Raw genomic sequence first — 15196 nt, 5'->3', positions numbered from 1 at the left:
GCCTTAGAAAGGTTAAAGTAGGGTTTTTAACAATGATAAAAAGATGTCAGTTTTGTTTTAATAATTAGTATTTTGTTAAAATGAAATAAGTTAAATTATATTACCTTGACATCCTGAGCACTGAATATAGAAATTAATGAGATCAAGCAAAGCAGCATCCCTGTCCTCCTGATAGGCTTCAATCCAGTCATCTACAACAGACTACAAAGAGGCACCATTAGATACATTACACCCACAAAGTTTAATAACACCTTCCCAATTGGTGCAGAAGGATAGAAACTGAACAGAACATTTCAAAAGAAAACATACTTTTCAAAACAAATGGGTAGTATCTACTAGGCAACTCTCCTCCACCTTCTCCAAACCCAAGAGGAACAATACTGCTGGCTATCATTGCTCTCCAGGACTATGAAGGCATCCAGGGCTGACACCAGAGTCTTCACAGTAAGAACAGTGAGACTATGGAACTCTCTGCCCCAGGAAGTGGTGATGGTGGATTCATTGAACAAGTTCAAAGAGGGCCTGGATGCCTTTCTTGAAGAGAACAATATTAAGGGTTATTGATTCTAGATTTTAAGGACACGTTGATCCAAGGTTTTTATAGTGACTGCCAGATTGGAGTTGGAAATTTTTCCTCTAAAATGGGGTAATTGGCATAATCCTCATGGGGTTTTTTGCCTTCCTCTGGATCAACACTGTAGGAGACTTTAGGGTTATAGGTTGGACTTGATAGAATGATGTCTTCATCCAACCTCATCTTCTATGTAATGTAACTATAATATAAATATATAAAACTTAAAAATATTAAAGTCCTATAGGACACTCAAATCGCATAAAAAATAGAACAACCTTACCAATTCATAAGATGGATTAAGTATAACAACCAAGATTCATTTTCAGGTGCCATGTCTTATTTACAGAGCCTCTAAAGTTTCAGTGCAATCAAAAAAACTCCAAAAGTGACCCCATTTTTAAACTACACCCCTCAAGAAATTTATCAAGGGGTATAATGAGAATTTTGATCACACAGCTGTTTTACAGATTTTATTAACATTGTGGCATGAAAAATTACTTTTTTTAAGAAACTAATACATTGTTTTAGCCCCAAACAATTCACTTTCTCAAGCGGTGAAGGAGAAAATGTGCCCTTTGTTTGTTACATAATTTCTCCTGAACACAATTCCCCATAAAGTATGTGATTCTAAACTGTGCAATGGAATCTCCCAAAAATTAAAGGGGTATTCCCATCTCGCTTGTTCACCAACCTGCATGCTGTCTGCTCTCTTCACTTCCTGGTTTTCTCGGTACATTGGTGGGCGGGGTTTCACTTGCTCTGCTATGTTTGCAGTCAGTAATGAGGGATTGGTTGTAAATGAATTACCACAGTATGAAGCTGATGTAGCAGAGCTGGATTTGAGTCAGATTGCATTACATACAGAGGTACCGGACTCCCTATCACAGTCCTTATCAGGCAAATTCAATTAAACCGACTGAAAAGTGGAAGAGCAGGAGCTAAAACAGCTCAGAAATACCGAAGCACTCACCTCCCCCCTCCCCTATCTGAGGAGCTCCATTACTTGTCTGTGGCAGAGACATACACAGCTCAGAGCTGCTCCCAGCCCCTCCCTCCCCCCCCCCCATGTTTTTTCCAACAGAACATCACTTTGGACTCCAATTTTTCCTTTTTGTGAGTCCAACAATTTCATATGAAATTTCAGTACAGATATACCCCAGAGTGAAACCTTCATGTAAGTCATTGGGCTTTTAAAAACTTTTTGAATGTTTTTAACAGTTTTGAAAATCTAAAGGTGCCTCCTTTATCATGAATAAATAAGTCAATTATGAGCAGTATATAAAGATTTTGACAATGTACTCTAGTTCTAACTTACTATTTTGTAACATTAAAAATAATCAGTCTTCAGTATTCTGTATATTAACCCCATCCCGCCGATGGCATTTTTTGATTTTCTTTTTTGACTCCCCTCCTTCTAAACCCCATAACTTTTTTATTTCTCCGCTCCCAGAGCCATATGAGGTCTTAATCTTTGTGGGACAAATTTTTCTTCATTATGCCACCATTAATTATTCTGTATAATGTACTGCGAAGCTGGAAAAAAATTCAGAATGGGGGCTTCTTGCGGGCTTCGGTTTTACGGCGTTCACTGTGCAGCTAAAATGACATGTCCGCTGTATTCTGTGTTTCATTACGATTCTGGGGATACCAAATTTATATGGTTTTATTTACATTTTAACCCCTTAAAAAAAATCTAAAAAACTGTGTTAGAAAAAAAAAATTTTTCTAAAAGTCGCCATATTCTGACAGCCGTAACTTTTTTATATGTCCGTGTACGGGGATGCATAGGGCGTCTTTTTTGCGGGGCCGAGTGTACTTTTTAGTTCTACCATTTTTGGGAAATGCTATTGCTTTGATCACATTTTATTCAAATTTTTATCAGAATCAAAACAGTGAAAAAACGGCGGTTTGGCACTTTTGACTATTTTTCCCGCTACGGTGTTTACCGTACAGGAAAAATATTTTTATAGATTTGTAGAGCGGGCGATTTCGGACACGGGGATACCTAACATGTTTGTGTTTCACAGTATTTAACTACTTTTATATGTGTTCTAGGGAAAGGGGAGTGATTTCAATTTTTAATACTTTTTTAACCACTTCAGTACCGGGCCAATTTGTGGTCCAGGACCAGACACATTTTAGGTTTATTATGTATGTGCGGTTTTGAGGTCTGTAAAATTTTTCTCGTATGTCTTAGTCAACTAATTTTGCGTCTTTTTTCGGGGACACATAGGGTTTTATTTTTATGTTATTTTTATTTGCAAATGTGTTTTAATTTTTTTTTATATCCAGGAAAATATAAACAAAATAGGAGGGAAATTGTGTCTGGTTTTCAATTTATAATTTTTTTTTTATTTAATAACACAAAGTGTCACTGAAAAACTTTATAATATAGTTTTTCCTCTCCGTTACAGTAATTTTTATTTTGTATGGTGTCGTCGGGGGTGGGGCTATAACCTTTAATAACGGCATTTTATTAGCGTATTATTTATTTTTTATTATTATTTTATTTACATTTTTTAAAACTTTTTTTATTATATTTTTATTTTATTTTTTTCCCAGATTGTGTCTCCATAAGGTGATAAGAGACCTTTGGGGACATCTGATCACTTTTTTTTTTTTGTACTTGATTTTCTTGACTGATTTCTCCTATAACTGAGGCTGCTACATTTAACCTCAGTTACAGGAGAAATACAGACTCCTGCACACTGTATACACAGTATGCAGAGCTGATCTGAGTCCTGTAGGACCCAGCAGCTCTGGCAGGACACTGCTCCCGGCAGATCACGTGTCTGCCGGGTCAGAAGGCAGCTGATTTATGGCTGCGTCCATAGCCGTGTATACAGCGCTCATTGAGCGCTGTATACACAGCGATCGAGATAGCAGAGCAGGTAATAAATCTGCCCTGCTATCTCTCTGGGAGCTCCGGCTGAAGTTACAGCCGGCTCCTAGTGAAAGCAGCTGCACGATCTTGTGCAGCTGCTGTGTTCTGACTTGGACGTACAGGTACGTCCTGGCAGAACTAGACAACCACTATCCGGACGTATATAGTCTATGGGCGGTCCGGAAGTGGTTAAAAAAAAAAAAAAAAAATCTTTTTTTTTTTTTTTTCCATTTATTAGACCCCCTAGGGGTCTGATCACTAATGCAATGCATTTCAATGCTAATGCATTGCAAAGTACCAGCACTTCTATTGCAGGCTATGTAGCATAGCCTGCTATAGAAGCAATGTAATGACAAGCCGGCGAGCCTTCACAAGACTCCCGACTGTCATAGTAACATGACTACAGCCTCGGAGCTTACTCAGGGTGCCGGTGATCACCAGGAAAATAGCAGCGCCCACACCCCGCCACAAAAAAGGCACCTCGGTCAGCTTTGACCAAGGTGCCGGAATAGTTAATGCCTCTGATCGGTCCGGGGACCGATCGGAGACATTAGCGCTGGTTGTCTACTGCGTAAAGCAGTAGACACCCGGCGGCTATGGTGGCCGCCCAGCTCCCTGGCGGTTGCCATAGTTACACACCCGGTATGTGCCGTATTAGTACGGCGAATGTCGGGAAAGGGTTAATCATGTCCTCTTTGGATCAGTGTCCACCCAAATTTTGGAACATCACTCAGTGAGAAAAATATATGATTATCTTTTGGTAACATTGTTCCGCCTGTCACAAGTAATATAGGAAAGTTTAAAAAGGAAGAAACTTGACACTGCCTCCTTCATTAACTAAAGGAAAGTTACATTATTGTCTCTGCATTACTACCACTATAGTCCTCTCTACATCGGGCTGAAGAGATCCAACCAGATCGAAACAGCTGTCCTCAATTGAGAGACTATACCTGGTAATAATCCCAGCTTCATTGCTAAACAAAGGCCTCTTGGAAGGTCGGGCATGAGGCTAAAGGGAGCAGCCATTATTGGGTTATTTCACTGGAATCCTGTCTTAAGACAGGCTTGCACATTCCAGTGAGCGCCCTCTATTGGTTTGTAATACTGAGGCAGCAACTGTCTTCCTAATTACATCATGGAAGGTAGATTTGCATATTCTTCCCATAGTTCCTTGCAAAGTGGAGTGCTAAAGGCTTAACAAGTCTCCACACACCTATATGGTGGTCTCTCTCTAAGGAGTGACAATATCCCCGTACCACTATCGTTGTGTTGCTCAGCAGTAGTGAACTCTCTTTTTACTTTTACCCACATCATTAGCAGTTCGGTATCATGTATCATTGGATCTCAATCGGCTACATAGCACACTGTAGATGGCTGTTCCTTGGGAAGCTGGTTGGATTATACTCAAAACTATTGTAACTATAGGTGTGTATGTTGTCTGAAACCAGTCCATATCTTCCATTTAATCTTGTCCCAAAATTTATACAAAAGAGTAAAAAAAAAAAAAAAAAAAAAAAAAAAAACTTACCTGTATTGCTCTTTTTCCAATGCTGATAACTTCAAACAGAGTCACAGCTTCAGTTACATCTCCATTTGATATACGACTATCCCTACTGCGCCTTGAGGAATTTCTTCGAGAGAGATTTTCAGACTGTCTTCGGCCTCTCTTCACCTATTATGTAATAATGAAAGCAATTTAACTGAAACATGAAACGACCAGCACTGAGTCAAGTACACAGATATCTAAGGCAATATAACATAAAACATAACATACCGTATTTTCTGGACTATAAAGCGCACATAAAATACTTCGATTTCTGAGGAAATCGAAAGTGCGCCTTATAGTCCGGTGCGCCTTATATAAGGCTTGAAGCGGCGGCACGCGAGGAGTTAAGCGGCGGCCGCCGGCAAAGTCTGCATGCCGCTTCCATACATTGCAATGGGAGCGCGCTATTCAAATAGTATTCGTTCATCTCTAACTATTTGAATAGCGCGTTCTCATTGTAATGTATGGAAGCGGCATGCAGACTTTGCCGGCGGCCGCTGCTTAAAGGGATTCTACTAGAGATGAGCGAGTACTGTTCGGATCAGCCGATCCGAACAGTACTCACTCAACTCTAGATTCTACCATTAAAAGAACTTCTTCCCCCTGACCACGTCGGAATAGCCTTAAAAAGGCTATTCGTCTCTTACCTTTTCCATAGCCAGCGCCGCCTTCTCCCTGAGCTTGGATGACGCATGCGCAGTCGGCTCTGGCTGCGAGAGCCTGTTAGAGCCGACTGCGCATGCGTCATCCATGAGGCCCAAAGAAGACAGAGACGGAGCTGCAGAAAAAGGTGGCGCTGGCTATGGTAAAAAGGTAAGAGACGAATAGCCTTTTAAGGCTATTCCGACGTGATCAAGAAGGAAGAAGTTCTTTTAATGGTAGAATCCCTTTAACTCCTCGATTGCCGAGCGCTTCCATTCATTTCAATGGAAGCGTGCCATTGAAATGAATAGAAGCGGCTGGCACGCGGGGGGTTAAGCGGCCGCCGGCAAAGTCTGCCGGACGCCGCTTTCAATCACATATAAGGCGCACCGGACAGCGCTGCGCCTTATGGTTCGGTGCGCCTTATAGTCCGGTGCGCCTTATATATGGACCTAGGCAGGACTATAAGGCGCTCATGGGTAATGCGCCTTATAGTTCGGTGCGCCTTATAGTCCGCAAAATACGGTATAACAGCGAAGATTTAGATCCTGCTAAACATCCATCTAACATTTCGTGTTTATCTGTGGCATCTAAAGTGTTAACAGCTGCAATCATTGCATGCCTAAACATATACATGTATAAGATTTTGCATGAAGGGGTTAAAGAGTGTCTGTCATCAATACCCAACATATTAAACTAGCTCCACAGATAAGTTAGGCCTCAGAAAAAAAACGCGGTGTATTACAGTCACTGCAAAGTGGATGAGATTCTAGCAAATCCCACCCAAACATTGCAGAAAAATATGTGCACAGAAATGCTGCAACTTTAGAAATAGCAGCATGTCAAATATACCTAGGGAAACGCAGGTACACTATAGTTACAATGGAAGCAGGTTTACTCTGCGGACATTCTGTGAAAAGCGATGTGATGCGTTGCGCTTTTTTGCTGCGGCCCGCTACGTTGGGCCTTAGCAGAAGGTAGGGAGTTTTTAACAATCCGTGGATAATTTATTTACTCATCAGAAGTAAGTTTTCTCTTCATATACATTTGCCATTACAAGATTAAATATGTGCTTAAGAACCTACTGGGGTCATCGAGTGGTCCAAGCTTCCATTGCTTATGCTAGCAAGGGAATTACTGTTGGCATTCTCCCTGCAGAGAAAAAAAATATATAAATTTATTCATTATGAAACCTTAAAATCAAAATTTTTCATGCTAGTAAATGGGCATGCAAGACATTACAAATTCCCCACACTGCCTGTTTCTTCATATACTAGCAGGGCTGAATAGTTACTGGTTACGGAGACAACTGCAGAGGAAATTGTGTATGAGCAATATGGGGGAAGAAGCAGACTGTCACTGGACTGATGCTTGTGATTAGAAGTCAGTGGTCTTTGCTATGGAGTAGGTGGGTGCAGGCTGGTGAAATCAATCATGAGAGCATAAAGAGAAGTGAATGGACACTCCATTTTTATATTATATTATTTATTATTTATATTATATATGTAAAAATAGTTTTGTTATTTTTATTAGGGCACAGAAAAACTGTCTAGTCTAGGAATTTAATTAAAAAAGAAACCTAAAGGGGTATTCCCATGAACATAATCATATCTATATTTGTAGATAATTAAAAGTTAAACATTTTTGCAAATATAAGTAATTAAAAATTCTGCAGAGTTTTAAAGATGTTCTCTAACTTTCTTAGTAGTGACAGTTTGTTTTCTTGATTGGATGCCAATGGTTACGACCACTAATACAGAAACTTTCTATGGTCTGGGACTTGTCAGGACCCAGCCATGATGTTCTTATTGTACCTGGGTTATCAGGCAGAGACACTACATGTATCAGAAGATATCCCGGCCACAATAAGAAAATCATAGCTGATTTTCTGACCTTAGAAAGTTCCTGCATTCATAGTCGTATCCACTGGCTACCGATCAAGACAACAGACTGTGACCACAAGATATTTAGAGAAAATCTTTAAAACTCTGCAAAATGTTTAATTACTAATATTTGCAAAAATGTTTAACTTTTAATTATCTACAAATTTAAAAATGGCTAGGTTCATGGGAATACCCCTTTAAATTCCTACAATGCATCTTTAATATATATCATTAGAACTAACCGTTAGCTGTCCACTTGGAAAATCGGACATATTTGCAAACGGACACTTAAGGACAGACACAGACTGTAAAGAACGCATATGATGTCCCATTTAAATCAATGCAAAATGTAACGGACAAAGCTAGTGTCCGATGCTAATGTCCGCGCAAGATTTTGCGCGGACATTAGCATCGGACGCTGGAGCTAGTGTGAACGCCCCCCAAGTAGAATTCAGCATTTCTATATAGCACTTTTTTCAAAATCCTATACTAAAAAGAAACATTGCCACCTTTACATCTTACTTTTGACAGAGATCTGCAGATGAATTAGAAACAGCTATCATTTCTGATGCATTCTGCCCTCAGGATATAACCAAAAGTTCTTTGCGTTCTCTCCGTTAGCAGTCTTATTGATAGCCTGTGGAAGGATTTTGCAGAAAATGGTTAGGATATTTTTTCCTTACAAGTAAAATCATATTTATGACCAACATGAGTATGTTAAAGAGGACTTTTCACCTCCTGGGGCACATGTGGTTTTATATACCACTAGTAAGCCAACAGTGCGCTGAATTCAGCGCACTATTGGCTTTCACGATCTGTGCCTTCAGTGAAAAGCTATCGATGCCGATACCGTAGCTCTTCACTGTCAGAAGGGTGTTTTTGACAGTCATTCAGGAACGCCCTTTCTCACAGCAGCGCCTATATAGCACATTACTGTGAGATCGGTGAGGAACACCCCCTCCCCTCCTGATAGTACTCGTCTATGGGCAAGTACTGGGGGGGCATTCCTCACCACTCAGCATCATGGCTGGGCAGTAAGGAACATCCCCTCTCACAATACAGCGCAGTAGATGCTGCTGTGAGGAAGGGCATTTCTGACTGACTGTCAGAAACGCCCTTCTGACAGTGAAGAGCTACGGTACCAGCACCGAGAGCTCTTCACCGGGGGCACAGAACGTGAAAGCCTATAGTGCACTGAAACTGTCTGCTTTTTAGCGGTGTATTACACTGCATGTACCCCAGGATGTGAAAGGTCCTTTTTAAGGGACATTCTCAGTGCAATTTATACATTGGCAGAAGTTCCACCTTCTTTCACCAAGACCATACAATACTGTGTACATACAGAAATCAGACTTCATTAAAAAAAAACTGCCACCAGTAAATTTCACCAGCAGTCCCTGGATTGTCATTCATCCTGGACACAGAAAATGATACATAAGTTTAAAATTCAAAACTTTGCAAAAAAAAAAATTCTTGAAGTCATATTTTCTGACACCCATAGCTCTTTTATATTTCTGTGTACGGGAATGCATAAGGCGCTTTTTTTGTGGGCCAAAGGTACATTTTAGTTATACCATTTTGTACCGTTTTGGGAAATGTTTGAATTGCTTTTTATTCAAATTTTTCTGTGGCGTAAAATTGTGAAAATACAGGGGTTTGGCTGGGATTATTTACCCGCGACGGCGTTCAGTGTATAGGAAGGATACTTTTATATGTTTGTACACCAGACGTGTTTGAACGTGATAATGTATAACTTGCTAGTGTCTCTTTATTTATCCATATTTTAAATCTAGGGAAAGGGGGGTGATTTGAATTTTTAGGTTTTGGTTTTTTTTATTTTTAAATTTATTTATTTTTTTACTATTTTATTATTCCACCCTAGGGGTTGAACCAGCAATAATCTGATTCCAAGTGTTATAGATTACAATACAACAGCCTCATTAGTAATATTACTATGGTAGGCCTGAAAGCCTTGAAAAGGTTTCTGGCTCTGGCGATCTCGCTGCACATGTAAAAGATTTCATTGAAGTCAATGGGAGTCTTATTTTTACACGTGTACTCTTTACACGTGTATTTTGCCAAAATGAGCGCACGTTTACTCCGTGTGAATGGACCCTTATGGAGCAATTTTTTAACTTTTACTGGGGGAAAAGATACAATATACAATACCCGCGATCAGAGTGGACTATTGCCTACTATTATGTTAGGAAGGACTTAAAGGGGCTCTATCATTGGGAAAAGTCATTTTTAACTAATCACATCCTTGAATAGCCTTTAGAAATGCTATTCCACACCTACCTTTAGTATGTAAATTGCCTCAGTGGTTTCTGAATAAGTCATTTTTTTATTCATATGCTAACGAGATTCCAGCCAGCACAGGAAGTTCCCAGCAGCACTCGTCTCTCCTTATCTCCTATGTTTGTGTGCAAACAGGAAGCTGAGTCATCAGCCTGTGCTGTATATACGCATAGGAAACAATAGCAAAGAGGGTGCACGATGCATCGTGCACCAAGTCTAATTAGCATGTAAATAAAAACAGACTTATTCAGAAACCACTGAGGCAATTTACATACTAAAGGTAGGTGTGGAATAGCCTTTCTAAAGGCTATGCAAGGATGTGATTAGTTAAAAATGACTTTTCCCAGTGATAGAGCCCCTTTAATAAGACATATTACAAAAGGCAGCGCAGTGGCTAAGGGCTCGTTTACATCTGCGCCCGGGACTCCGTTCTGCAGGTTTCCGTTTCCTGCACAAAACAGGGCCAGGAGATGGAAACCTGCAGGCATCTTTCAAACCCATTCATTTGAATGGGATTGAATAGTGTCCGGCCGTGAGCACTGATGAGCATTTTATGCTCTCCGCGGCAAAAACGTTTTTTTTAAACCGGACAGAGTTGGACATGCAGTACTCTGTGTCCGGTTAAAAAAAAAAAAAAAAAACGGTTTCGCCGTGAAAAGCATAAAACGCTCACTGGCGCTCATGGCCGGACTCTGCATGACAGGTTTCCGTCTTCTGCATGCAGAAAACAGAAACCTGATAACGGAGACCTGAACACTGGTGTGAACTCAGCGTCAGTGATTAGCACTGTTGGAAACCTGTGCTTGATACAGAGGCATCATCTGAATGGAGTTTAGATGTTCTCCCTATGTTTGCTTGATATTCCTCCCATATGCCAGAAATATACAGATGGGTACATTGGCTGTCTGTAAGATAACTAACCCCTGTGGGTGCTGTGGGACGAGCAGCTATGTAGGAGCCACTAACTATCCTACTCGGCAATGATCCCTGAACTTCGAGTCCCTATGGGAAAAGAATATTACAAATGTTTGTCATTGTTCCTTATAGTCACCTGTACTATCTGTTTATAACTGGTTGTACACTATAATGTCTGCAGCCTTTACCCCCTGCTGCACAGAGACTATCAGGCCGGCCAGTGGCCCAGACTCTGGCACAACATTGGTCCAGCAGAAGACACCCAAATATGAAGAGTACTGAGGTCTGTTTCCTAGGGGGCCCTGAGAATCATTTTATCTAATGGGTCCAAGGACCTCAGTCCAACACTGTCCACAAAAGACATAAAAGTTTATTCTTGGTCACCTGCTGGGGGCGCTCTTTTCTCTTGTGTTATCATCCATACATACTTAGCCCACAGTTAGGCTAGGTACCAGGAAGTAAGGCGAGAGTCACACAGGACAGCGCCACTATGTACATGCATTCAGTGAGAGGGCACGGGCACTTCCTGGTACTCCCCATAGAAAGGCACGACGCTCAGGGCTCATACAGTAGGATACGTATACAGACATACAGGCCAGCAAGACACACAAGCTGAAACAAACATGGCGGCTTCTGAGCTCTTAAAACTGCTATACATACGCAAGGGTTAAGTCGCAGCCTCGTCAAAAGTTGGTAACATGGCGAGCTGACCGCAGTGCACCGCCTCCGCTGCCTCAGACGTGCGTGTCTACTACGGAGCTGTGTTTACTAACAAGCCTGCAGCTCCTCCTCCAGTCCGGGTACCTGTCCTGAGAAGATGACGGGCTGGACCGCGGCGGGAACACCTCCTTGTATCCCCGGAGCCTCCCTGTGAGAGGGGATGTGATTGGTGCTGAGCCCGCCCTTCATTCTTCCTGCTTCCTCCTTCGTGCTGGACCAGCGGGAGCGCTACCAATCCTGGCACTGCTGCGAGTGTACAGAAGTGTGTACAGGATGGGGCAGTACAACTACTACTGGCACAGCAGGTGCAAACCCAAAAGATGTATAGCCGCGTCTGCCATTACTAAACCCAATAGATGTAAATCCGCGTCTGCCATTACTATGTAATATTTACGTCGCTCGTCCTTTGAAAATACAGAATCGCAGAACCAGTGTCGGCCATATTGTCCCCACAGGTGCTCACAAATACTAGTGGCATAACTCCCAATTTATGAAGAGCAGAAAGAGGGACAAAATTTGCGGCACTTTTATGTCGACTCCACCCATTCTCGTTCATTTTTCATGTGCCCCCCACACAGTATAATCCTCCTACAGTCACCCGTAAATTATATGTCCCCCCTCCATCTCTCTCCCAGTTTTATATAAGGGGGCGTTCACACTACCGTCTGTGTCCGCTCCTAGTGTCCGTTCAAAATCTCTCACGGACATTAGGAGCGGACACTAGCTGTGTCCGTGACACCTGTCATTTATTTAAATGGCGATCAGGTGCGTTCATTTGCACTCCGTGCCCTTCCTTCACTGTCTGCATGTAAAGATGTCCGACTTTTCAAGCGGACAGAAAAACCCGACATGTAGGGTTTTTCTGTCCGCTTGAAAAGTCGACATCTTTACAAGCGGACAGTGAAGGAAGGGCACGGCGTGCAAAAGAACGCACCCGATCGCCATTTAAATAAATGACAGGTGTCACGGACACAGCTAGTGTCCGCTCCTAATGTCCGTGCCAGATTTTGAACAGACACTAGGAGCGGACACTACCTGTCGGACACAGACGGTAGTGTGAACGCCCCCTAACCCCTCCATCTGCCCCCAGTTTCATGTCCTGCCTCCATCTCTGCCCCCAGTTTCATGTCCCCCCTCCATCTCTGCCCCCAGTTTCATGTCTCCCCATCTCTTCCCCCATATTCATGTCCCCCCATCTCTGCCCCCAGTTTCATGTCCCCACACCTCTGCCCCCAGATTCATGTCCCCCTATCTCTGCCCCCAGATTCATGTCTTTTTTCCCCCTTCATCTGCTCACAGTTTCATGGCCCCCACCTCTGCCCCCGGTTTCATATCCCCACATCTCTACCCCCAGATTCATGTCCCCCTATCTCTGCCCCCAGATTCATGTCTTTTTCCCCCTTCATCTGCTCACAGTTTTATGACCCCTTCATTATGTTTCCGTCAATGTTTAACACAAAAAAACACCAACACTCCCCCGCAGCTCTCTCCGCGGTCACTGACATAGTTGTAGGCGCAATGTGACATCATCACAATGCGTCTACACATGCAGAAGCCGGAGCGCAGCGGTAAGGCAGGAGCTGAGCTGTGACAGCTCCTGCTTTACTTGCTTATGTGTTCAACTCATAGGCGTCCTCCGGGACATACCTCCCGCCGACCAGGACCGCGGGGCAGGACACCGAACTTGTGAATGTCCTGCGGAAATCGGGACGGTTGGGAGTTATGTCAATGGTCTGTATACAATGCATAGAACCCAGGTCTATAGGTGCAACCACCAGGGGCGGTATTACAATGAAATGGTTAACCCCTCTCTATCTCGGATACACTAAATTTAGAGTAAAGCTCATTGTAAGAGGGGGAAGAATTTTCACATGATCATTTTCTGTAACCTTTACCTGAGTGCCCCCTAAAGATTAGAGTACCCCTGAAGAAGATTAGTGTGCTCCCATAAAGATTAGAGTGCCCCTACAGAAAATTAGAGTGTCCCATAAAGAAGATTACAGTGCCCCCATAAAGAAAATTACAGGGTCCCCATAAAGAAGAGTAGAGTGCCCCAATAACCATTGTCAGAGCCCTTTAAAATGATTATGTTTTTTATAGACTCCCAGGAACATGTATTACACATATATTCTTTCTATACATATTAGTAGTAACACTTTCTATATTAATGGACTATGGGCACGGCCGGCCCTCATACAGCAGTCACTTCTTCCCCATCTACTAATAATGCAGCACTAGAAGTTGCCATAACGGTCTCTCCCAATCTTCAGGACACTGGACTGTCCCCCATGATGCCAACCCCACAGTGTATATGGCAGTGCAGGGCAATGGAGCACTGCCAGGCAGGAGCTACCTGAGGGTCTCACGGCCATGACATCATGTCACCTGCACACGGCCAACTGACATTCAGTTCTTAACTGTCGACGGCGGAGAGAAGAAGAGTTTCTATGGATTTCTTCAGATTTTATTTTGCCTTTTGGATATTTTTGGATTGAGTGAGACGACCAGAATGGTGTCCACTGGAAGAGGAGAGTGACGAAGAGGGAAGAGGAGAGTGATGGAGAAGAGGTGAGTGACGATGGACTAAAAGAGAAGAACAAGAAGAGAAGATCCCAGGATAAAGGATCGGAGGACCAGGAGCTGACCCCTGACAGCAGCCAAGATGCTGAAACATCAGGCCCCTACCCCGGCCTTACCATCAGCCGCTTCATCCTCCACAAGATGTTGGGTAGGGGCCACTTTGGCAAAGTAAGTTTTATCACTTCTTATTCATTTTGACCCCTATTTTATTTCCTGTTGTCAACATTACAGACTGGGTAGATATTAATTGTAGTCTAGGTCTATGGGGTGACTGTTAGGACGCCCCCATGACCACTGTTGTATGCCCCATATCTCATCTGCTCTTTGTATCACCATAGTTAGGTTTAGTGTTATTATAAAGGGGTACTCTGACTCATGGAGGATCTCAGGATCAGAGCTGTGGGGGGCGGACTGTTTATATCCATATACTGGTCTATGCTATACAATACATACATTGATCCAATGTGAATAAGGCTCTATTCTGATCATGTAATCCATATCTTGCAGTTTTTTATTTGCAGAGAGACACAAGTATGGTAGATTACCCTTCTGTGTAGAAAATGGATCCATTTTTTTTAACACTGATCTCTATGTATACCAGGGGTGGGCAATTAATTTTCCCATGGGGCCACATCAGAAATTGTAACAGTTCTAGAGGGCCATGCGTGTTGCGGCAAATTTAGCTCCACCCACTTCCCTACTGACTCCGCCCGTTCTCAATCATTTTTCCATGTACCCCACAAAGTAAAATCCTCCTACAGTCACCCTAACATTATACACCCCCACATTATAACGTTTTCCTCCAAATGTCCCACAGTATTAAGTCCCTCTCCTGGTGCCCCAGTATAAGCTAACAGAAACTAGAGGGGACATTAAACTGGGCAGCTGGAGGGGGACATTAAACTGGGGGCAATTAGAGGAAGACATGTCCCCCTCCAGCTACCCCCCATGGTTTAATATCCTCCTCCATCTGCCCCCTAGTTTAATGTCCCCCCTACATGTGCATTAAGTTTAACTGCCCCCCTACATCTACCCCTAGTTCCCCCTCTTGCTCACACATACTGTCTCTTCTCTCTTTATCATCCTGCAGCCCCCATAGCCGGCAGCTTGCAGGAAGCACACAGTCCCGTGTGGCTCCGCCCACTAACGAGTCA

General features: G+C 42.7%; 1 protein-coding gene across 1 annotated transcript in view; it reads right to left on the bottom strand.

Moving 5' to 3' along the window:
- The window catches only part of LOC142195435 (cohesin subunit SA-2-like), an 86659-nt gene extending 74998 nt beyond the window's left edge, over positions 1-11661 (bottom strand). The window contains exons 1-5 of the mRNA XM_075265233.1: positions 11403-11661; positions 8052-8166; positions 6732-6798; positions 4987-5130; positions 105-201 (exon numbers count right to left, since the gene is read on the bottom strand). Coding sequence (XP_075121334.1) covers positions 105-201; positions 4987-5130; positions 6732-6798; positions 8052-8092 — 349 coding nt within the window. The 5' untranslated portion in view covers positions 8093-8166; positions 11403-11661. The remainder of the gene's footprint in view (positions 1-104; positions 202-4986; positions 5131-6731; positions 6799-8051; positions 8167-11402) is intronic.
- Positions 11662-15196: the final 3535 nt, after the last annotated feature.

The sequence above is a fragment of the Leptodactylus fuscus genome, chromosome 2 (genome assembly GCF_031893055.1).
Source record: "Leptodactylus fuscus isolate aLepFus1 chromosome 2, aLepFus1.hap2, whole genome shotgun sequence".
Lineage (NCBI taxonomy): Eukaryota > Metazoa > Chordata > Amphibia > Anura > Leptodactylidae > Leptodactylus > Leptodactylus fuscus.
The sequence above is the reverse complement of the archived record's forward strand: the minus strand, read 5'-3'. Positions and strand labels throughout refer to the sequence as shown.